Source organism: Vitis riparia, chromosome 7 (genome assembly GCF_004353265.1).
Source record: "Vitis riparia cultivar Riparia Gloire de Montpellier isolate 1030 chromosome 7, EGFV_Vit.rip_1.0, whole genome shotgun sequence".
NCBI classification, from domain to species: domain Eukaryota; kingdom Viridiplantae; phylum Streptophyta; class Magnoliopsida; order Vitales; family Vitaceae; genus Vitis; species Vitis riparia.
Window position 1 is genome coordinate 9,568,071 of NC_048437.1, and position 25,400 is coordinate 9,593,470.

General features: G+C 38.3%; 1 protein-coding gene across 3 annotated transcripts; it reads left to right on the top strand.

The window, feature by feature from the left end:
* Nucleotides 1-538: 538 nt before the first annotated feature.
* Nucleotides 539-23,609, top strand: LOC117918542 (uncharacterized protein At2g24330-like). Of its 3 annotated transcripts, none has more exons than XM_034835269.1 (6): nt 539-712; nt 1,606-1,892; nt 2,957-3,101; nt 21,638-21,747; nt 22,436-22,856; nt 23,086-23,609. In XM_034835269.1, the coding sequence occupies exons 2-6, from the start codon at nt 1,620-1,622 to the stop codon at nt 23,343-23,345; spliced, it is 1,209 nt and encodes a 402-aa protein (XP_034691160.1). In that variant the 5' UTR covers nt 539-712; nt 1,606-1,619; the 3' UTR covers nt 23,346-23,609. The 3 variants fall into 3 exon arrangements, with proteins under 3 accessions (XP_034691160.1, XP_034691159.1, XP_034691161.1); XM_034835268.1 differs by having other exon boundaries at nt 1,612-1,892; XM_034835270.1 differs by lacking the exon at nt 539-712 and having other exon boundaries at nt 1,804-1,892; nt 2,967-3,101.
* Nucleotides 23,610-25,400: the final 1,791 nt, after the last annotated feature.

The window sequence follows — 25,400 nt, forward strand, 5'->3', positions numbered from 1 at the left end:
TCTAGATCTTTCTATGATGATATAAATATATGACATAAAATATAAATAAATAATATTAAGTTAAATATGATCAAATTTATGTAAAAAAAACAATTAGAACTTATATTTATATTTCCAAATGCACTTTTAAATTTGAAGTAGAACTCATCTTTTAAAAAGATGAATTTAGTATAAAAAATTTTAAGGTAGAAAGTGAATTCATCTTTACAAATAACGAATTTATGTAAAAAGTGATCTCATCTTTTCAAAATATTAGTTCTTTTCAAAATATTAGTTCGGTATAAAAAGGGAATTCATTTTTTATAAATATGAATTCAATGCAAAAATAAAACAAGTGATGGAAAATGTCATATTTTTGTATTTATTTTTTAAAATAATTATTATATATATATACTTAAAAAATCCCCTAATTGGTAGGAATTTTCAATAGGTAATCGTGGTGGGAGCGGGACCCTTTGGTGAAGGAGCGGGCCGGGCCGAGTCAGTGGTGGGTTTTCTGGGCATGTGAATATGGGCATTGAAACCCAAACGGCCTTTATGGTTTGTGCTGATTGGGAACGTTGCAGATCTTTGAAATGAATGAGAGTATAGGGCTTTGCAGAAGAAGACGACGCTTCCTCTTTCTCATGTGTCTCTGACGAGGCCTTAGGGGTTGGTAAGAAGGCTTCAACAAATTTGTCATTTGCTCTCCAGCTCTTTAAATCCCCCACAGGTATGTCTTTCTATGCCTGGATCAACCATCTTTGATCTGATATTGGACTTTCTTCACCTTTTCAATTTTGGAGTGAAGAATTGAATTGAATTAAATGAATTAGTTCATTGAAAAAATATTTGCTGCTAGTGGGTCTCGCGTGAGGAACGGAATGTTTAATTCACCTATGTTTGAATTGTAAGTCCTGTGGATGATCTACGTGAATGGGTTTTAATTTTTTTTGGCTTGGTTTCTTGTTTCGGATCTGTTCTCACTCAATTCCTTCCAACCTTTGGAATGTATATATCTTCTTCTGATTTTGTTGTTTAGAGAAGTATGAGACACTATAGCAGTTGGAACTATTTTCATCTGAGTTGATTGTGTAGTGGCCAACCCAATTGCCTAACCCTATGTTAGGTCCCCGGAAAATTTGAGGAAAAAGCCAGAGAAAGAAAATACAAAGAAAAGGTGGAAGAAAAAGTGAAGGAAAATAAGCACAGCGTAAACCATGAGCTTTTTACCAAAAAGCAAAGCCTCTTAGATCTGTTTGTGCTAAATTAATCTGATAATGAATAAGATGAATGGCCTATTGAGTTTTAATTACAGGGTTTATGATTCTAATTCTTATCCCACATGGGGGCTTTTGAGTTCCTTGCGCACAGGAGGAGAAATGATGATTCATTGTACTAAACGGATAAGAGGATTCATTTCTATTGTATACACAACTTTAGGAGGGAACAAAAGTATGATTTATGTACACTCTGCAGAAAATTTGTCAGTCCACAAGGCTTACAATTCACAAAAAAAAAAAAAAAAAAAAAAAAAAAATGATTTTCTTAATTTTGATCTTGTACCTATTTCTGAAACATGATAGTGCACTTTCTCTGCAATTTTCGTGCTGATTATTACTCAAGCTATAGGAAACCAAATGGCCGAGGATACTAGCAAGGACCAAGGCGTTGAGCCAAGTTTGTCTGCCCCAACTTTTGAAAAGAAAGACACTGAGATCGAAAAGAAGAAGCAGAAAGGAATTATATCTCGCATTTGGAATAGTCTCTTTAGAATGCATGGCGATGATTTTGAGAAAAGGTTGCAACACATTTCTAAGGAAGAAGCTTCCGTTCTAGCTAGAATGAAGAAAAGAACTCAAAGTTGGAGGAGGATGATGAGGCACCTCATTGTATTATCTGTCATTATGGAGGTAAGCTTGGTATTTTCCTTTTGGCTACAAAATGGTGGCAAAAAATATGTTGCTAGAAATTTCAAGTATTAATGCTTCTGTTATATCATTAAATGGTTATGCTCTTGTAGTTCGTTTCTTTGCTGTGGTAAATGGGAAACTCTTTGTTGTGGATCAGACTTGATCTATACTATTCCTATACCTCCTGTTAATTGCAAATCATTGAATTTTTATGGAGAGAATACCTGAAGATAAACTTGCCAAAGTAATAAGAATTTATTTAGTTTGCTTCTGCATAGTCATTGAAAATCAAGAAGCCTATGAAAAAAAAGATTTTGAACATCATTTATGGCCAAATTATAGTTCCATGTGATTTGAAGAACTTCTTAGAAAGGGATAGTAACAACTAACAACTGACTAAATATGAGTATTCCTTTTATTAGAACTCCCACCTTTTTATGAAAGTTATTGGATAGAGAGGTTTCAGAGTTGTACTTACTCCTTTCACTTGAGGGTGGTTTTTTGTTGGTTTGAAAGAGAGTATTTTCCCCTCTGTTGGCTAAGATCAATGATACCTGCTCATTCAAGACGTGTACAAGTAATGTATAAATCATAAGATTCAATCTAGAAGGCTGAAGACAACTCTTTTGATGCATCTGTCCTCTGCTATAAGAATGAAAAAACTTTTCATTCTTTTTCTATGGTTCCCTAAGAACATTTCTTCAAGGTGGTGTAAATTATTTTGTTTGATGGGGTTGAGTTGGGACATGCTATTGTGAATATAGTTTTTCGTACTTGCACTTTTAGACTTTTAGTTTGATGTTTTGTTTCTTAAGGAATCATACAGTTGAGGACTATTGTTTTATGCTGCATGCATGGTAACCATTATAAGGGGAAAAATGAGAGTTCCTTGTTTATTTCATGCTTTAATATTGATTTCTTGGAGCAGTAGCTGATCCTTGGTGGAGGTTCAAATTGGATGTTTGGGTTAATCAAGCATGCCTTTGAACACCCACTTATCTCTAACTTGATGCAAGCTATATCTAATGTTTGCGGCTTACCCTTGAGTTAACTTCAATTTCAAGGTTATTGCAGTGGGTTATGCTATCATGACAACAAGATCTTTGGATCTAAATTGGAAGATGAGGGCATTTCGTGTTTTGCCTATGTTCCTTTTGCCCGGTTTGTCTTCAGTCGCTTATTCAGCACTTGTAAGCTTCACAAGGATGTGTAAGTATCACAATCTTAACATTTTTTTTTTTTAATTTTCAAGTTATTTTTTCTTATTGCTTTTTAATGTGTTGACTCCTAATCTGTTTTTAGGGGCATGCATATTTGCCCATCTTGCTTTTGGTTTTTACTTGCATTGCTGGCTATGTTGTATATTCTACACACTATAGGTGCAAAAATAATAATATTGAAGACCAATCTACACCTTCCACAGGGCACCGAGATCAGAAGTGATCTCCAGCTTTAGTCAGGAAAGACCATAGGATTTTGTCAGCAGAACATTGGAATACTGTAATTTCATTCCATCTAAAAGGGATTTTGTCCTTAAACAGTAAAACAGTGAAACTCAATAAGAGAACCATGTAATTTTATTTAAAACTGAAAAAAGATATTCCCAGCATCTCCAATATATGTGCATGACTAAGGAACACTTGACTAGAAAAAAATAGTGAAGTCAGTTAATAGCATTTCAAAGACAATTTAACAACCATTCTTAACCATAGAATATGAATACTAAAACCTGTTGGTTTTTTTTCCACTTTATGGGGTTTGTCAATAATTGAGATATGTGATTGAAATGTAATATTCCAGTAATTAAAATCATTGAATTTGCAGCATCAGATGCCATCCAACTATATTCTACCTAAATTCTCTAGCTTAACTTTCAAAACCCTAAAAATGTGGACAAAGATTTGAATATACCTTGATGGGATTTAATGTTGTGAATTTAATATTTAGGTAATTGGGAACACCACATTGTTATTATATGGATAGTTCGTTATTGGACTTTAAAAGGATTAGCAATAGAGCAACAGTGGAGAGAGAAAAATACAACCGCCATTGCAGTAAGTGAATCCTTAGTGGTTACTGCCACAGCTTGTAGATGTGCCTCAAGTAGTTGCTACAAAGGCACTTAGGCTCAACTTGAGGCAAACTTTCCAAAGGAGCAAAGTTACTTTGTGGCAAATTTTGTAGATTAGAAGAGAGCTTAACCTGGATTCCGGTTATCAATAGTGCGTTTTAAGAGGAAAAGAAAGAAGAGGAAGGGACTTGATTGGAAGTACTTTGTCAAGCATGCCAATCTATTACATATTTTTGTTTGTAAACCCTAGAAGGTTATATTGAGGTTAGAGAAGATTCAAAGGGACATTCTTTGGGAAGGTGGGACTTTGGAGAAAAAGCCTCATTTGGTTAATTGGTCAATTGTTTGCATAGATAAGAGAAAAGAGGGATTATGGATGTTTTAGTGGATTAGTATGTTACTTCCTAAATTGGTAGTAGTCACTAGTACCTTGTTTGATCTAGAAAAATCATCCTACTTCTGACAATACTTGGATCACTGATGAGGAGTTCCCTTGATTTGATCCTAATCTTCTAAAGCAATCCATGCAGAGTTGAGTTCTTTTCAGTTGAGGAGAATCGATAAAGATAAAGAAATTAAACTATGCACTTATATCAGGCATAAAGATAGGGAGTGATAGATGTTGTAATGTATTATTTTCTTTAGGATTATTTTTTTATTTATAATTTATTTTACGTCATTATCTGTTAGGTCATTATCCAAGAAATGCTACTAAGATTGACCTCTGATCATTGTCTGATAGTCTAGACATCAATCCTTTTAAGTGGGGACCCACTCAGTTTAGATTTGAAAATATGTGGTTGCATTATATAGATTTCAAGGAAAGATTTGGTTTTTGGTGGAATGAGTGTTGTAGGTTGGGAGGGTCATAAATTCATGAAGAAGTTATAGTTTGTTAAATCAAAGATGAAAGAATGGAACAAGATGTCCTTTGGAGATTTAAAGGAGACAAAAATATTTTCACAGACATTGTTAGCTTTGATGTCAAGGAATAGGAAGGGAATATGACTCCGGAACTTTCAACATTGAGGGCCTTAAGGAAAGGGGAATTGGAAGACCGTTGTCAAAGGAAGAGGTGTTTTGAAGGCAAAAAGCTAGAGTCAAATGGATAAAAGAAGGGGACTATAACACTAAGTTTTATAAGGTGGCGAATGGCAAAAGAAACTTGAAATTTATGAAGTCCTTGGTGTCAGAAGAAGGGGTAATCCTAAATAATTTTTTTTTTTTGATAAGTAAGCACAAATTGTATTAAAGGGCAAACCGCCATAAGGCATACAAGGAGTATACAAACGCAGCCACACCCTAAAAAACAATAGAAACAAGCAGCCTCAACGGCCCTTAAGTAGCCGCTAGCCACTCCAAAAAGTTTAAAAGCGAAGAGGACTCCTCTCCCATGTACACTCTAGCCCAACTCCACAAATTACAAACAAAATAATTTTTGAGTTTCTGTATGTCTAAAGAGCCCCCCCTAAAGGCTAATATATTTCTCTCCTTCCAAACAGTCCAAAAAATACACACTGGTATGGAATTCCAGATTTTTTTCCTCTTTTTCCCCACAAAGGAGCCCCTCCAACTAAGTAACACCTCTATGACCGTCTCTGGGAACACCCAATGAACCCCAAACAAAGTAAGGATAATATCCCAAAGAACCCTAGCCACTGTACAGTGTAAAAGAATGTGATTTACATTTTCCTCATCACAACCACACAAAAAACAGCAATTAGGAAGCTGTCACCCTCGTCTTTGGAGCCTATCCAAAGTAAGGATCTTCCCCCAAGTAGCTTCCCAAGCAAAAAAAGCTACTTTAGTAGGGACCTTGTCCACCCAAATGCATCTAACCGGGAAGGCGAGGGTATTAGGAGCAGCCAGCAGATTGTAAGCATGTCTGACTCCAAAAATACCTCCACCTCTCCAAACCACCGAGTCCTCTTCTTGAGAGATCTTGACGTCCCTCAGCATGTTAAACAAAGCTCCTATTAAATCCAGCTCCCAATCATTTGAATCCCTAGCAAATCTGAGATTCCAACCCCCTTGACTAAGGCTAGAGTCCCAAACCTCGTTGATTGTTGCATTTTTATGCACCACCAAAGCAAATAACTAAGGGAAAATTCTGGACAGCGCCCACCACACCAGTGATCAGTCCAAAATTTTACCTTAGTCCCCTTGCCCACCTTAAACCTTATGTTATCCCAACACCAATTTGCCTCCTTCAAAATCTCCTTCCAAACCCTTACTCCAAACGCCCCGCGAGCTTCATTTGTCCGCCAACCAAGGCCTTCTTGACCATATTTCACCCCAATCATTTTCTTCCAAAGAATGTCCTCTTCAAAGGCAAACCTCCAATTCCACTTACTCAATAAGGCTTTGTTAAGGAGATCAATCTTCCGTATACCAAGCCCTCCATTCTCCTTTTGAGTGCACACCACCTCCCAATTGATTAGGTGTATTTTCCTTTCCATTCTCCCCCCTCCCCAAAGAAAGTCTCTTTGTAACTTTTCAAGCCTTTTCGCTACTAACTTGGGCATTCGGAAAAGGGACGATTGATAAATAGGAATGCTGGCCAAGGTGCTCTTGATGAGGGTGATTCTCCCGCCCTTAGAAATGTATTGTCTTTTCCAAAGGGCTAATCTTCTCCTCATTCTTTCTTCCACCCCATCCCACATAGATATGGCCTTGTGATGAGCTCCAAGGGGCAGCCCCAGATAAACTGAGGGAAGAGGTCCCACTTTGCACCCAAGCTCCATTGCCATTTCCTCAATTTCTTCAACCTCCCCAATAGGGATTAGTTCGCTTTTAGCTAGGTTTATTCTTCGTCCAAACGCCGCCTCAAACCAAGCCAAGGGGCAATCCTAGATAATATTGAAAACATTTCAGAGGAGACAAAATTTTTTGGAAAGTTATACTCTAAGCCTTTGGGTGGGTCCTAGAGAATAGAAGGACTAGATTTCGGATCGGCCTTTTTTGGAAGATGAGATTCACAATGCTATGTTTCATTTAAACAAAAAAAGACGCATGGGTCAGATGGATACACCGTTGCATTGTATCATGAGTGTTGGGATGTGATTAAGAAAGATCTTTTAAGAGTGTTTTCAGAATTTCACAATAATGAGATAATAATCCAAAGCACCAATGCTACCTTCATTGCTCTTGTGCCAAAAAAGAGTTAATCCAATAGAATCTTAGATTTTAGACCTATTAGCCTGGTCACAAGTTTGTACAAGATCATAACTAAGGTCTTATTAGAGCATTCATGAAAAGTCCTCCATGATACTATCTTTATGTCCTAGCGGCCCTTTGTTAAGGCGAGACAAATTTTGGATGCTAATTTGATTGTTAATGAGTTAGTGGATGAGAAAAAAAGATTAGAAGCGGAAGGGGTAGTCTTCAAAATTGATTTTGAAAAGGCATATGACCATGTAGATTGTGGTTTGTTGGACTATGCGCTTGGGAGAAAATGGTTCAATTATAAATGGAGGTCTTGGATGAGGGGTTGCTTGCCTTAAGCAAGTTTTGCAGTTTTAGTGAATGAAGCAGCCATAGGTTGGATTAAGGCATATATAAGGTTAAGGCAAGGAGATTCGATTTCTTTTTTTTTTTTCTTCTTTTTTACCATTATTACTAATGTTTCAAATAGGATGTTGCTAAGGGAGAAGGGTTTATTTGAGGGGTTTCTAGCGAGTAAAAATAGGATTAGAGTGTCTCTAGTTTTTCTATGGAAGATTTGCAAACTATGAAGCTAATTTTGTTAGTTTTTAGGGGTCTGTTAAGGCTTAGGATCAATCTAAACAAGAACACTCTCTTTGGCATCAACACTAGTCATGATCAAATCTCCAAGTTGGCTTTGATTCTTGGATGCATAGTGATTAGCCTTTAATATACCTAGGTCTTTCATTAGGGGGGAATCCGAAATCAACATCATTTTGGGATTTGGTGATTGATAGTCTCTAGGAGATTGGATGGTTGGGAAAAAGCTATTTTGTCATTAGGGTGTAAAATAACTCTGATTCATTCTTGTTTGTGTCACATTCCAAGTTATTTCTTATTCCTTTTCAAGATTCCTACATCTTTAGCTTCAAGGATTGAAAAAATGTAAAGAGATTTTCTATGGTTAGGGTACATGGAAGGTAAAAAGGATCATTTTATTAATTGGGATCAAGTGTGTAGGCCTAAGGAATTCGGTGGTTTAGGGTTTGGAAAGATTTCTATGAGGAATTGTGATCTATTAGGGAAATGGCTCTAGAGGTTCCCTAAGGAAAGTTACGCCCACTTGGCATCAAATTATTTTGAGTATTTATGGGGGACATCCTAAGAGGCGGGACGCCAATATTATAGTTAGGTGGTCACATTAGTGCCCTTGGAAGGTCATTGCACATATACTACGATTTTGGAAGACTTGTGGTGAGGGGATTAACTGTTGTGTTCACAATTTTCAAGAGTTTAGAGAGTCATCATAGTTAGAAACCTCTCCATTTCAGCTATATGTGGCAATGCCTCCTTGTTTTCTTGGAATTTATTTTTTCGTTGTAACCTAATTGATTTGGAGATTGATGATCTCAAAGAACTAGTTACTTCTCTTACCCATGTACATTTATCCACATCTGTTGCAGATGTGTTAGCATGGGCACTGTCCTCTTTAGGCTTATTCTCAATAAAATCTTTCTTCCTCGCTTTGTCTAAATTATCAGATTAAGTTCCTTTCCATCCAACCAAATTTATTTGGAAATCGAAAGTCTCATCTAAGGTCAAGGCTTTTGCTTGGTTAGTGGCACACAAGAAGATAAATACCAGTGTCATGCTTCAATTAAGAAGACCTTCCAAAGCCCTTAGTCCCGAATTAGTATATACTATGTAGGAAGAGTGGAGAGATGAGTGACCACCTATTTCTACATTGTCCATTCACTTCAAGGTTGTGGCACAAGCTTTTTATACAAGCAAGGATGGTGTGGGTTCAACCTAGGAGTTGTTGTGATATGATGACTATTTCTTATATGAGTTTTAAGAATTCCATTAGAGGCAAGACACTTTGGAGGATTGCATGTTTCACTTTGATTTGGATGGTGTGGCAAGAGAGAAATGTTACAATCTTTGAGGATAATGAGGGACATATGACACATTATGGGATTTGTTTCATTTCTTTACTTCTTTGTGGGCCTTTTGTGTTGACAATTTTAAGAGCATTCCTTTAAATGTCATTCAGCTGAGTTGACTTTTGGTTTGTGTACCACTAGGGTTGAGCCACTAATGAGAGGAGCCTAACTGTTTTTTTAGGAGAGCTTTCCCTTGCACATTCGTTTATGATATATCTTTTTGTACAAATATCCTTGTATAACAAAGGTTTTTAGTGTTTAGATCAAGTTTGTATTTTTGTTGGAAGGATTCCTCATCCCTCTCATGAACTCTTGATATGTGATTAATACATCTCTTGTTTCAGATAAACAAAAAAATAATAATAATAATAAAAAATAAAAAATTCTCTAATTATGTATAGACCCAATAATGTTAACTATGACAAACTTTTTTATTATTAATATTCCTAATTTCTTTGGAGTCTCTCTCTTCTACTTCTATTTTTTTCTTTGTACTGTTCTACATCACCTAGCCTCCTCAAGTCTAGTAGCTTCTTCAACATTACCCTATGTAAAATTATCATAAAATACTAAGTAATCTTTTGCACATCCTTTAAAATCTCCATCTTCCATTCTTCTAGTTAGGCTTTCATTGTTGTCATCTATATCTATCAATGAGACGTGGTCCATGTTATATCATGTTAATTGCATCTTTTCTTCAAGGCTTGATTGTACTTGATGTACACCAATTCATTTAAGAGTGAGCCCTCATCTTACTATGAATAATGGAACACTCTAATTACTTTTATAACCCAATTATTACAAGTTATGTTAAGACTTTCATAGCTAACTTTTGCATTTTTTTTTTTTTTTTTGATAAATTTGAAGTTGATGATCCGTGTACAATTCACTAATCAACTATGGATGATTAATAATTTGCTCTTGGGCTTCCACATTCCCAATACCTCTCCTTTTCTTTTCTAATAGGTAACATCAGTTTTGTCCCTATTAGGACTTGAAGATTGGAGCCCCTATATCTCTAACACATACCCCTTGCCACCTTGGTCAAGCTTTGAGAACCCTATATACCTCCCTTATTTGTTAATGGCTTTTAATTCTGTAGCTTACACAAAACTCAAACAACTCCTAAAGTAAAGCTTTCACCACCAATTCTTAATCAAATCCCCAACCTAACCTCCCTGTGCCCCATGTTTTCTAACCTAAAAAGATTTGCCATTCTCATCTTGCCATAATCAAGACAAACCAAACAATGAGAAATAAGGAAGTGCTTCCTCTAATCTACAGAAATAAGGAAGTGCTCCAATTGAGACGTCAAATAACCATTTTAACTGCCACTTCAAATAAAATATCCACTTCCTATTGGAATATCACCAAAATTAAGTTCCTTAATCAACTCTATTTTTTTTTTTTTTTATAGGTAAAAGAGATTCTATTAAAGAAAGAGACACCAAGAAGGCGGCTCAAGATATACAAACCTATACACCCTCCTTCAAGAAAATGCTAAAAGAACAAAAAGCCCCAAAATACAACCCTAATTAGAGCCCATCCAATCTATGAAATTAGCTATAGTTAGAGGGCAATCAACTATGAACAATTTTGTTTCAGCCCAAAGAGAAAGAATAAAAGAGTATTTCAATCTTTGAATTGACAACATATCATCCTTGAAAGCCAAGCAATTCCTCGCCTTCCAAACCGTCCAAAAAATGTGCAGAGGAGCCACTCTCCACACCTTCTTACGCTTTTTGCCCACAAAAGAGCCATGCCAGCTTAGAAGTGTTTCTTTAACAGAAGAAGGCAACACCCAAGATACCCCAAAAACAGTAAAAAGAAGATCCCATAAAACCTTTGTTCTTGAGCAATGAAGAAGGAGATGGTCTATGGTCTCCTCATTCTCAAGACACAAAAAACATCTATTTGCCAAAGCCCATCCTCTTTTCTGCACCTTGTCCAAGGTTAGTGCTTTGCCCCACGTAGCCTCCCATGCAAAAAAACTAATCTTGGGCTGCACATTCTCATTCCAAATAAGGCTTGAAGGAAACCGAGCCGAACCCCCCGCTTCAAGGGCCAAGTATAGAGAGTTAACCGAGAATTTACCACTCTTAGTTTCAGTCCAGGATACCCTGTCCTCCACATCCTCAATAACTCTGTTACGATGTAACCGCTCCATAAAACTTGACACTTCCTCTACCTCCCAATCATTGAAAGCTCTTAAAAAGCATGGATTCCAACCCCCCCTTCCCCCCTCCGCCAAGGAATCTTAAACATCTGCCACACTTTCTTCCTTATCAACAGTCAAAGCAAATAGAGACGGGAAGGACGAACACAAAGGAGAATCCCCACACCACTTATCCCTCCAAAACCTCACCCTCCTTCCATTACCAACAATGAAGACCAACCTATTGCTCACTAAATCCCAATCCATCCTTATCCCTTTCCACAACCCCAAGCCATGAGCCTCTCTCACTTCCCGAGAGGACCAACCCCCTCTCTCTTCTCCATATTTCCCTCTAATCACTTGATTCCATAAAACTTCTCTCTCATTAGCAAACCGCCAATTCCATTTAGCAAGAAGAGCCTTGTTGAGAATAGATAGGTTTTTTACCCCTAAGCCCCCTTTCTTCTTACTCAAGCACACCACCTCCCATCTCACTAGATGAGGCTTTCGCTCCAAATTACCCCCACCCCAAAGGAAGTCCCTTTGAATCTTTTCTAGTCTCCGTTTGACTACACTTGGTAAGCACAACAAAGACATAAGATAGATTGGTAAGTTCGATAACGTGCTTCGAATTAAAGTCGTCCTCTCTCCTTTGGATAAGTATTGTCTCTTCCACATTCCTAGCCTTTTACGGAAGCGATCTTCCACTCCATCCCAAACTGATGTTGATTTGAAAGAAGCCCCCAAGGGCATCCCCAAATATGTGGACGGCAAACTACCCACTTTGCACCCAAACTCCCAAGCAAGGTCATCCATATTCTCTACCCTTCCTACGGGAATGAGTTCACTTTTTTCCAAATTTATTCTCAATCCCGAAGCGGTCTCGAACCACATAAGCAACCAACTAAGATAAGTCAAGTGGTCTTGAGACGGCTTACAAAACACCAAAGTGTCATCGGCGAACAACAAATGGGATATAAGGACCCCTTCTTCACTCCTCCCCTTGACCCTACACCCCGATAAATAGCCTCCCTCTACAGCACTTTTGAGAAAAGCGCTAAAAACCTCCATTGCTATAACAAAGAGATAAGGGGAAAGGGGATCACCCTGCCTCAATCCCTTTGAGCTTTGGAAAAAACCTGTAGGGGTTCCATTGACCAACACAGAAAAACTTGCAGTGAAAATGCACCATTTAATCCACCTGATCCATTTCTCCCCAAAACCCATTTTCTGCATAACTGTGAGAATAAAAGTCCAGTCCACATTATCATAGGCCTTCTCTATGTCCAATTTGCACAAGATGGCACTCTCATTATTTTTCAGAGTCGAATCAATGGCTTCATTGACTATCAATACTGCGTCTAGGATTTGTCTTCCTTCCACAAACGCCCCTTGGGCCTTGGAGATCACCTTTCCAACCACATTTTTTAGCCTATTGGCTAAGACCTTGGCCAACCACTTATACAAGCTTCCCACCAAGCTTATAGGCCGAAAGTCCCCCAAATCTTCAGCTCCCACTTTTTTTGGAATTAAGACCAGAAAAGTTGCATTTAGGCTTTTAACAAATTTTCCATTTTCATAGAATTCCTTGAAAAAACACAACACATCCGCCTTCACAAAATCCCAAGCAAATTACCAGAAAGCCATAGAGAGTCCATCTGGCCCTGGAGCTTTATCCCCATTGCAACTCAACAAGGCATTGAACACCTCCTCTTCCGTGAACGGGCTTTCCAACGTACTAGCATCCAACTGATCCAGAGTCTCTAACTGCAGCCCGGATATAGAAGGACGCCAATCCCCCGAACTGGACAGCAGTAACTTAAAAGCATTGAGGATCCCTTCCCTAATTCCATTCTCCTCTATGCACCAAGCTCCATTAATCTTGATTCTGTCCACATTATTCCTCCTCCTGTGAGCGTTAGCCATCTTGTGGAAATAACCCGTATTTCTGTCCCCCTCTTTCAGCCACACTTCCCTGGATTTTTGCCTCCAACTGATTTCTTCAATTAAAACCCATTTTTTATAATCTTCCCTTGCTTCTTTCCTAGCTTCCAGTTCTTCCAAATTCAGTCTGCTAATTTCCTCCTTTGCATCCCAAAATTGCACCTGCTCCAACGCCGCATTTTTTCTGAGCTCAATCCTGCCAAATGAGTCTCTATTCCACTCCTTTAGCTTAGCCTTTAGAACTTTTATTTTTTCAGCCAAAATAAAACTTGCTGATCCATTGATTCTAACCCCCTCCCACCAAGACTTCATAAGCTCCTTAACACCTTCCACTTTCAACCACATGTTTTCAAATCTAAAAGGGGAAGGGCCTCTTCTCACACCCCCTACATCCAGCAGAATCGGGAAGTGATCGGAGACTGGTCTTGGAAGGACACACTGCCTCACGTCACCAAAGTGGATGTCCCAACCCTCATTAATCAAGAACCTATCCAGCCTTGAGAAGGTCTGATTATTCACCCCTCCGTTCCAAGTAAAAGGGCCCCCGACTAAAGGCACATCCTTTAACTCTAAGTCTTCTATGATTTCTAAAAACCTTCTCATGTTCGAATTCAGGCTCCCCCCTCTGTTGCGCTCTTCAGGACTTAGGATGGCATTAAAATCCCCTGCAGCACACCATGGCCCATTCCAGAGCCCCTTAATAGTCCCCAACTCCTCCCAAAAACTCTCCTCAATATTGGGCCATATACCCCTGTAAACATCCACATGAAGCCGTCCTCGCTGTTCTTGAAGATACAGGAAATGGAAAACAATCCTTTTTGAATATCAACCAAGTCCAATACTCTGTTGTCCCAAAACACAACTATACCACCAGCTGCCCCTCTTGAGTCCACTGCCCCCCAGTCAAGATATCTTCCCACCCCTAGGCTGCGAATAATACCCTCTGACATGTCTTGGATCTTAGTTTCCTGGAGGCAAACCAGATCCACCTTATGCTTCTTTATCAAAGCTTTTATAACCTTCCTCTTGTCACAATTGTCTTACATTCCAAGTGAGCATACGGAATTTCATTTAGACCTGCACGTGCTTACCCCTTCTTCTCCTCCTCCTTCTCCAATATAGTTCACTGTCCATTCCAATTTCCTCAATTCTCTTTCAAATTTTGACGACTTCAATTTTTTCCTTTTTCTGCCGTCTAATTGTCCTTTTTGAATCTTCCTTTCTTTCATTCTTTTCATTAATAACAAAATTTCCCCTTCGAATCCCTCCGTCGGCATTCCAATATAGCGGCTAAACTTAGCCAAACTACTAGATTGCCAACCAGGCTCCTCCTCTTCTTCCCTCTCCTCCATATCCTCATGGAGGATCCTATCCGTACCCCCCTCTGATTTCTCTCCGAAAACCCCTGCTTCCCTACCCGTAATTTCCAATACCTCGGCCTCCCTCCCATCCGCCCATATCATCCTTAAGGGACCCATAACTGCTCCCCCAACTTCATCCGAGCTACTGCTCTGAATGAAGACCCCAGCCATGGCTACACTTTCCCCATCTCGACCAGAAGGAGTAGAAGAAAGAGATATTTCCCGCTTCCCCAAAAAAGACAGAGACCGAGAAGATTGATCTGAGTACCTAGACGCCTCCTCCAGCAAGGCTTCGTTGGTGAACTCTGTGAGATTGACGGCCGGTGAACGCGACCCATCTGTCAGGAACCCTAGCCTCAATGGATCGATCCATCACCACCTCAGGGCCTTTATAGGGTGAAGACTTGGGCCGGCCCAATTCCATTAATTCATTGTGGTCTTCAGTCACTTGGCCCTTCTCCGCGGGCCTTCGCCCCAAGTCCACCACCATTTGCCGGCCCAACGGAAAGAATTTCCCAGGCCCGCAACTAGTTTTCTTCCCCCACGCTATTTGCTGGTTAACTGTGGACCCGTCACCATCTACTACTTTTTCCGACATCGCTTCAGAGAACACAGCTGCCTTTCTGCATCCCCCTTCACCATTACCACACGACACGTCCACTTTTGCAGGTTCTCCATGCGTTCGTACATTCGCCATTTTGAAACCAGCACGTGAGTCTCCTTCTCCTTCATCCCTAACCTCGCGCTCGTTGCCCATCTCGTTTCTGGTCACTGGAACCACTTCCATCAACCCTGGTTTCACCTCCCATCATAGCTGTATTGAATAACAGACAGACCCGACTGCCACTTGCAGTGAGCTCGGCCACTCTAAGCCTTCCGATCTCACTAATAGTCTGGCCCATTTTAATTCCTTAAAATTTGCAGTGTCTTCATCCACTGCGAGGAACCCCCCGCAACAATCACCAATTTTTCTGAGTATCTCCTGGTTCCAAAAATGCAACGGCATTCCCACAACTCTCACCCAGACACTCTTATCCCTCTCGCCATTATTAGAACACCCCACCTTTGGGTCCTACCTTTCCAGGTTCAGGAATGATTCCTTAAACCACCGGTGTCCTCTTAACAACACCTTTTCTGCCTCTTCTTTAGTCTCAAATTCGATTAACAACAGAGGGCCTCCCAACCTCGAAAACTATACCCCTCATTTAGTATTCCACACAGATCTCCCCCACCTTTCGAGAGCTTGCATATCTGGGTCCAACATTGAGGATTGTCCCCATCTTCCCACCAGACACCGTCCCAGGAATTTCCTTTCATTTGACACTTCTTCCTCCCCTAGTTGTAGCCACACTGCCTCCCCTAACTTTTTCCCTCTTGTCTTCACCGCTTCAACATAAGATTTTTTGGCTTTCCTCACAGATTCCCCATCTGAACACCCTATCCCATAAAATGCAGCAGTTCCCTTGGACTCCTCCCGAGACATAACTCCAAGAAAGCGAAGTTTTTCGGCCAACAAGACCCACCCTCCCAAAACACCTTTTCCTTCTGGAAACACTAAACAAAATCTCTTTGATTCCAAGTCAACCACAGAGCATAAAATATACCTACCAGCCTCGTTTGCACGGATCTCCAACTTATACCTTCTTCCTCCATCTTCCTAACTTTTAACGAGGCCTTGCATAACCACACCCCTGCAGCAAGCCTCCACTCCTTCCAATAAACAACACAAACTGAGGCTACCAAATCTAATTCATGAGTTAAATCCTCTGCTTCTTTCCACAATGATACCCTTAAGTCTCTCCCCAGCCACCTCCGCCGTAATTTCATAAGACTTTGATTCTACTGCAAACCAACTCTATGCCCCTAACAGTTTCTGATAACCGTAGTTGCATCTCTAAAGGGTAGGGAATGACACTGAAGTCTCCTCTAATAATCAAAGGTCCTCTCATTGTTGTCCTATAGCCCCTAAGTTTTCCTAAAAGGCCCTCTCTCCTCCCAGATTAGCTTGTACAATCCTGAAAACATCCATAAAACCATTCACATGGTTATTAAACCTACAAGAAACAAAAGAATGCCCTCTCTTCCATGTCAACTATTTCAGCATTCTATAATCTGAAACAGCACTAGGCCATCCATTGTCCCACTTAGGCCTCATCCTCACAGAAGAGTGTCTAAAACATGTAACCCTCTGGAATAGTCATGTAGCATCTCTTCCATCCTATGAGAATATTGAGAACAGAAGATGTCCCCCTACAACATTTGCCCTTATTCCCAATTTGTACAACCAATCCACAACCTTCAGTTCGTGGAAGAACATGTTGTCATTCTTCCAACAACTGCTATATTCCAAGCTGTTGAACATCCAGCTTAACCCAAGAAATCAAATCTAATCCACTAGAATACCCACTTCCTCTCCACTAACCTTCCTCAAGTCTACCCTTCATAGCACCATTGTCAATTTCATATGATTTTGAGTACGCATTAACCACGTTCCCCTTTTCCTTTGCATGCCTCTGCTTAAAATTAAGATATCCACAAAAACGAGTGCACATTTACCCATATTTATAAAGCAAGAGTAACTAGGTGGTTGGTCCAAAAAAATCCTAATTATCTTTGTGATAACTTCTATAAATGTTGTCATGGATTGTGATTTTATACATTTTCTGGATACCACAGGATTTTAAGGTGATATTTACCCTAGGTTAGATGAAAGAAAAGCTTTGAAAAACATATTTTGTCCATATGCTACTCCATCGGAAACTTCTTGACCTAAAGCAAGGAAATAAATCCTTAGGAAAACACATGGATGGACTTCTCCTATATTGATTATCTGGTGCCTGCCAAGAGACCCAGCTTCTTCATTTTTGGCCTAAAGTAAAGCAAATCCTTATAAAACCACGAGGATGAAGATCTAAAATAAATATATCTGTTACCTGTTTTTAGAAAACATATCTAAAAACATTGCATTTTCAGAGAACCGTGAATTGATGGAATTCACCGTTTTCTGCTTTTGAAGAGTAACTGATGATAGGAAATGCAACTGAGAACATTCCATGGGCAAGGCTGAAGAAGGTGTTAGGTAAGGTGGTCTCGGCGGATTAAAATGCATTTGTGAGGGAAAGACAGATTCTGGACGCCTCTCTCATAGCTAATGAGGTTGTTGATTATTGGCAGAAGCGGAAAGAGAAAGGGCCGGTTTGCAAACTGGATATTGAAAAGCCTATGATAGTATTAATTGGAACTTCCTCATGAAGGTTTTGCACAAGATGGGCTTTGGGTCTCATTGGATGGAGTGGATTTGGTGGTGCATCTCAACTGCAAAATTTTCTGTTCTTGTCAACGGGGTGCCAGCAGGCTTCTTTTCCAATTCAAAGGGGTTGCATCAAGGAGATCCCATTTCTCCTTACCTTTTTGTTTTGGGTATGGAAGTGCTGAGTGCACTTATAAGAAGGGCTGTTGATGGGGGCTTCATTTCTGGTTGCAGACTTCGAGGGAGAGGGGGGATGAAGATGAATGTGTCCCACTTGCTCTTTGCTAATGACACAATCATCTTCTGCGAAGCAAGAAAGGAGCATCTAACTCATCTTGGATGGATTTTGGCGTGGTTTGAGGTGGCTTTTGGTCTTAGGATTAATCTGGCTAAGAGTGAATTAATTCCTATTGGGGAGGTTGAAGATATTGAGGATATGGCCGTGGAGTTAGGGTGTAGAGTGGGGGATTTTCCTGTTAAGTATTTGGGGCTGCCCCTTGGAGCCCATCACAAGGCCTTGTCTATGTGGGATGGGGTGGAGGAAAGAATGAGGAGAAGATTAGGTCTTTGGAAAAGGCATTATTTGTCTAAGGGCGGGAGAATTACCCTCATTAAAAGTACATTGGCCAGCATTCCCATTTACCAATTGTCCCTTTTTCGAAAGCCCAAGTTAGTGGTAAAAAGGCTTGAAAAATTACAAAGAGATTTTCTTTGGGAAGGGGAAAGCCTGGAAAGGAAAATCCACTTAATCAATTGGGAGGTGGTGTGCACTCAAAAGGAGAAGGGAGGTCTTGGCATTCGGAAGATTGTTTTATTGAACAAGGCTTTGCTGGGTAAGTGGATATGGAGATTTGCCTTTGAAAAATATCTATTTTGGAAGAAGGTGATCGGGGTGAAGTATGGCCAAGAGGGATGTGGTTGGAGAACTAATGAAGCTCGTGGTATTTTTGGAGTGGGGGTTTGGAAGGAGATCCTGAAGGAGGCAAGTTGGTGTTGGGATAACATTGAGTTCAAGGTGGGGAGGGGGACTAAGGTCAAGTTCTGGACTGACCATTGGTGCGGCAACGCAGCGCTATCCCAAAATTTTCCCCAGCTTTATGCCATGGTGGTCTTTAGAAACGCAACAGTCAATGAAGTGTGGGATTCAAGCCTTGGTCAAGGAGGGTGGAATCTCAGATTGTCTAGAGATTCTAATGATTGGGAGCTAGATTTAATAGAAGAGCTGCTTCTTTTGCTAAGGGACTTCAGGATTTCTTCAGAAGAGGACTCAGTGTTATGGAAAGGAGGGGGTCTTGATATTTTTCGGATTCGGGATGCTTATAAGTTGTTGGCTGCCCCCAATCTCCTCGTCTTTCCGAAAAAGAGCATTTGGGTGGATAAGGTTCCAACCAAAGTTGCTTTCTTTGCGTGGGAGGCCACTTGGGAAAAAATCCTCACGTTGGATAGGCTTAAAAAACGAGGGTGGCAGCTCCCTAATTGTTGTTATTTGTGTGGCTGTGAAGAGGAAAATGTAAATCACGTTCTTTTACACTGTACAGTGGTGAGGGTCTTCTGGGAGATCGTCCTTGCCTTGTTTGGAGCTCAATGGGTGTTCCCAAAGACAGTCAAAGAGGTGTTATTTTGTTGGAGAGGCCCTTTTGTGGGGAAAAAGAGGAAAAAGATTTGGAATTCCATCGCGTTGTGTATTTTTTGGACAGTTTGGAAGGAAAGAAATAGGTTAGCTTTTAGAGGGGGTTCTTTAGCTATTTAGACACTCAAGAATACTTTTGTATGTAATTTGTGGAGTTGGGCTAGGGTGTATAGGGGAGAGGAGTCCTCTTCGCTTTTAGGCTTCTTGGAGTGGTTAGCGGCTCCTTAAGGGCTGGTGAGGTTATTCTGTTTATGCGTTTTTTGCTTTTTGGCTACTTTGTATACTCCCTGTATGCTTTGTGGCTTTCCGCCATTTTTTAATATATTTTGTGCTCATTTATAAAAAAAAAAAAAAAAAAAAAAAAATCCATGGGCAAGGCTCTGGTTTGTTTTATAGAATTTCTAACCTTGTAAATGAAGACACCAATAATTTAATAAGGTATAAATGCTCTTTGATTTTAACTTTTATAAACTGGCAATCTGACAGCCACCCTTTAATTGATCTAGTATCAATGTTAGATTGAATTTGGTTGGGACTAGGGATTAAAATATCAAGATATTTAGGCAATATATTGCTAAAATATCGTGTATCGGTGGACCTCGAAATGATATTTAGCACGGATATATTGGCGGTCAACGTGGGTCAACACAGGGTAGTCAATGCGGTCAAAGCTCCAAAATGAGCTATTTTTCTGCCATTGAGGGGACTCGAACCCTAAACAAAACATTTGGCAAGCACCTTAGCCCACCACCGGGGAAAGTTTGCCACTTGATAAATACTTTGCACCAAACATATATATATATATTAAACGTTATCATATAAACAAAATATTAAAAGAATACTTTAAAGAACAAATTAATTATAATTATTTTATAACAAAAATATAAAAATTATCATGATAATTTTCTTCATAGTGTTTTTAATATCATTAATATATTAATTAAATATTAAAAAATTATACACTTATCATTATTTATTTTATATCATTTAATACAATTGAATTAAATGTATCATAATTTTAATGTTAAATATATTTTAAAATTAGACATATTATAATCAAATATTACAATATCATTATCGAATAATATTTGATGTAATTTAATAATCAATGTACACTTATAAAATTTATATTTTTTATTGACACATACAATATTATTATCAAATATGATAAATTATATCATATATACATATATATATATATATATATATATATATATATATATATTATAAGTTTTGATCAATTTTAGGTCCACTAATATTTTGTGTCAAAATATCCGTTGATATAGCTCCGATATATTCATAAAATTTAAGTACTAAAATATCCGTGATTATTGATATTTTTATCCTTGGTTGGGATTTGTAAGTTTGGCGTGAAATTGTTATCAAAAATTGAAGTCCAATGTGGTCCCTCTTAAGAATTGTTTCAACCGTGTACAAGCTACTAATCTATTTTTTTTTTTCCTACTTATCTTTAAAAATTGATTAAATATACTATTTGAACATACACACACACATAAATAAACTCATGAATACACACACATACATATATTTATACATGCATACACACATATATGTATAAGAAACAAGTACTTAAGATATCCATTTACATTGGAATCCAATTACATCATTTATCAAACAATTTATCTTAAAACAAAAGGTTCCTATTCCATTAACCAATCAAATCTTGTTCCATTATCGATAAAAATGGATTGAATGTATAATTGTTTATCAATTTAGTTTAAAGATTTAGATTTCAATTACTATATGTTGATCAAAATGTTTGTGAAACAATTACTCTCAAACAAACTTCTTCTTTGGTGGTTCTGTTTTGTGTTCTTGGTTTTGAAAATTTATTTTTTAAAACAATTTTCAAAAGAGAAACAGAATTAAACATGTCCCGAACTTCTGAGGTTAAGTTTTCTCACACCTCATTATTACTCATAAGAAACCAAGTTACATGTTGTTATTATTTAATTTGAATTATTCTTGTCATGAATATATTATTCCCCTTCTACATTTTCATGTTTCTTTACAAAGAACTTGTGCAAAAAACATATCCACCAGTCTGGAAATTAGAATGTACATGGTTTCCCATCATATGGATTCTGGTACAGAGTGTTATTCATCATCTTGATGTCATATATAAGAGTTTGATATCTCAAACTTTCAAGAATTTGGTATACTATTTGTGTTTTGGTCAAAATTAGTACAGCTATGAATTCTAATGTAATGAACATGATTGTATAGGTGACCGCAAGGACCAGAAAACTCTGGAAAGGCTTCGGGCTGAAAGGCAAGCAAAGATTGATGAGCTTAAGGAAAAGACAAATTACTATATTACTCAACAGCTCATTCAGGTGATAATCGGAAGTTAACTATATTTTCAAATTCTTTTTCCTTCTTCAATATCACTATAAATCTCTATTTTCATTTTTTTTTTTTGAAAGAAGTTAATTTAATTGGATTTAAAGGTTGAGACTTGGGGGCATCAGCCTCGATGCATGGGGTTGGAATTTCTTTTTACCCTCCTTAATTAATTTTTTTTTTCAATTTATTGATAAGTTTTAAGTAAGAAAATTTGCTGAAATGTTTTGTATGAGGCAGAAGGTTAAAAATTCTTTTGCCTCTTGATTTGTTGCTGAAGAATGATTAGTAGTAAATGATAAATGGGAGAAGTTGCAGAAACATTTGGTTGAGGTATGATGACTTAAAAGTATTGTTTTACTTAATAATTTAGACAAAAGTAGATACTTTTTATGAGATAATTTTTTCTTTTCTTTCATAAAGAAATTAATTAATTAATTATATATATATATATATATATATATATATATATATATATATATATATATTTAAATTTCTAGATTGAGAGTGAACGAATTTTTTGAGGTCTTGATACATTTTCTTTTGAGCTTAGCCTTATACTTATTCCTTTATACAATTATTTGAGCCTTCCTCATTAAGTGTGTACATGTATTTGTATGGGGCATCTGAGCAAATGCATGGGGCTATGGATTGTACTGAATCATCAGCTCTTTAATGCAGAGATATGACCCTGACCCAGCAGCAAAGGCAGCTGCAGCGACTGTCCTGGCATCAAAGTTAGGCTCAGATTCAGGCTTAAAAGTGTATGTAGGAGATGAACATCAGCTAAATGTTCCAACAGGGAAAAGCAATGATGTAGAAGTTGTACAATCTAGTGGGATGCGAAATAGAAAGCAGTTGCAGACCAGATCCAGTAACCCAGGCAGTCCTGCATTGCACCATTCTGATGAAATATCGCATAATGCTGGGGCTGAGGGTCCTGGAATTTCTGAGCATGATCAGTTGGTTGTTGAGCATCACACTGACAATGGAGCGGCCCATCATGATGGGGGATGGATTTCTCGAATTGCTGCACTACTTGTGGGGGAGGATCCAACAGAGTCTTATGCACTTATATGTGGAAACTGTCATATGCATAATGGTAAGTGGAGTGAGGACCTCATCCTTACAAAATGTATTTCTGCTTCAGGATTACTTTTGTTCATCATTACTTTTTTCCTCCATGTCCCCTACTGTTAATTTTGTTATTTGACGAGTTGAGTACCGTTACTGAAGTAGTTATGTCCTGTCTTCGTTTTTGTTAATTTTGTTATTTGAAGAGTTGAGTGCCACTACTGAAGTAGTTTTGTCCTGTCTTTGTTTTTGTGCAGGACTTGCCCGGAAGGAGGATTTCCCATATGTAACTTATTACTGCCCACACTGTCATGCCCTGAATCAATCAAAGCAAGCAGAAGAGCATGCTTCTCGTTCCAATTCTCCAAGAACAGGCAGTGCTGATGGAATCAGCAATGCTCCTGGTTCTGTGAGTGATGGCACTGTCACAAGCAGCAGCCCAGTAAGAATTGCTTCTGAGATTGAGGAAGTAGTTGAGAAGGCTACTCCTGAAAATCCAGTTAAAGAGGAAGACTAGTGTGGAATCGCCAAGTCTGGTTTGGGATATTGTTTTCTTTTGTTTGCCTTATATCATCCTGGTTTGTGAGCCATATTGAGTGTTGGAATCGCATTGAGTTTGCTTTTTGTCTGCTTTATAACAAAAGATTGTTTGAGATTCCTTATTACAAACAAACTTCGAACTTATGGTACATGGATCAATGGTGATAATTCTTTACTTGACACAAAACATTACAAAATTAATAAGTTTAGATTGAGATTAATTATGTTCATGTTGTATTCATGTCAACCTACTTAACCCAAACACAAACACAATCAGTTTTGACCTATATTCATATAATTGTAGATTCTGTGTTTTTTTTTTTTTTTTTTTAACAGGGTTTTATCAAGAACATATTAATATTTAAATTTATATTTATTTTGATTCAAAGCCTTGAACAGGTTAAATGAGTGACAATTACATGATTGGATTTCTAATGCACTAACTATTTATATTGTAGTAATTGTAGTATGGGTCAACTTTGCCAACACAGCATATCACTTGGATATATGCCTTGACTACAGCAAGATGCAAGCTATGTACCCCATAATCCGAGTGAGCAAGCATCATCGCTCAAGGTGAGTATTTGCTCCTAAACTGCCTACATAGTGGTTTATGATAAACTACACTGTTACGGGAAATACCTACTGCCATTTGTTAGCAAGATTGTGCGAGGGGTGGTTGAAATTCCTATAGGCTTTCTTCCCAAGTTTCAAACGTGTGATGGGGAAAGAGATCCAGTACACAAACATTTGATGCACTTTCGCCGAGTCATGACTTTTTGTTCAAGGAAATGAAGCCCTTTTGTGTAGAACCTTTTCTTCTAGCCTTAAAGGCAGCATTAATATTGCTCCACAACCTACTGTCAAAATGTATCTCCTTTTTTTTTTCTTTTTTTTTGGGTTATGTACTTTTTAATTTTGCAGTATCTATGCTCAACTCGGTTAATGAACCCAAGTACCAATGCCCTAGTTGGTTTTAACGGGCAAGAAGTTAATGCTTAAGGATAAGTCTACTTACTAGTAAGTGTTGGTCTGACTATGGAAAGGGGAAGCTTCTATCATATGGTTGTCATTTGAACAAAAAAAATGCAGGAGCTACATATCAGGGCCTGGTTGCAAAATGTTTGACAAGCTACTCTAACAAACAATGGAAACATCTATCAACAATATGTTGGTTAAGAGCCAGTTGAATCAAGATCATTGTTAGCATCTTAAAGAGAGTTTTGCTATCGAGGGTCATCTCAAGAAGCTTTGATAGATGCTTTCCATTTTTCAAGAACCTTTCCAAATTAGGAAAGGTTTGAATTGAAGAATGCAAGAGGACATTTTTTTTCAATTGAAAAAGTACCTATCAACTTCCCTCATCTTGACTTATCCTTAGGTTGGTAACAAGTTGCCTTTACACTTGCTATTTCCCAGGAACGTAGTTAACATTGTTTTAAGCAAAGAACACAAATCAAATCATCTATTGATTGTTTAAATCGCAAGGGTGTATGCATTTACAATCTTAGGGATACTAGATCTAAGGCAATTGAAGCATTTAAAACATAAATACTTAGATCTAGGGCTAAAAAACTCTACCTTGGATCTAAATGTTCCCAAATCAAATCCTATTGGTGAAATGGATCTTAGATACCAAAGGGATTTTTTGCCCAATGACTCTTGGATCTTGGTACTAGAGAAAGGTGAGCTTCTCTCTCCTTAAGGTTGGAGGTTAGGGCTCTCTCTCTAAAAGACTACTGCATAGTGTCACAGGATGCTTCAAATGACCCTCCCCATGGGCCTATATAGGAGGAGGGAAGCTTCTGGAGACTCCTAGAGCCATCTACACTAAGCCATTGGTGGGAAGAGTGTGGAAGGTTCTAGAAATGCCTAGAGATGTCCACACATCTCTACACTATGGTGGAAGGCATGAGAGGAGTCTAAGACTTTCTAGAAGATTCTAAAGATCTTTTGCATATTCTTGTACATAAGGTTGTACATAGATTAGTGTAGGAAATTCTAGAATATTCTTGATTTGTAAGGAACCCCC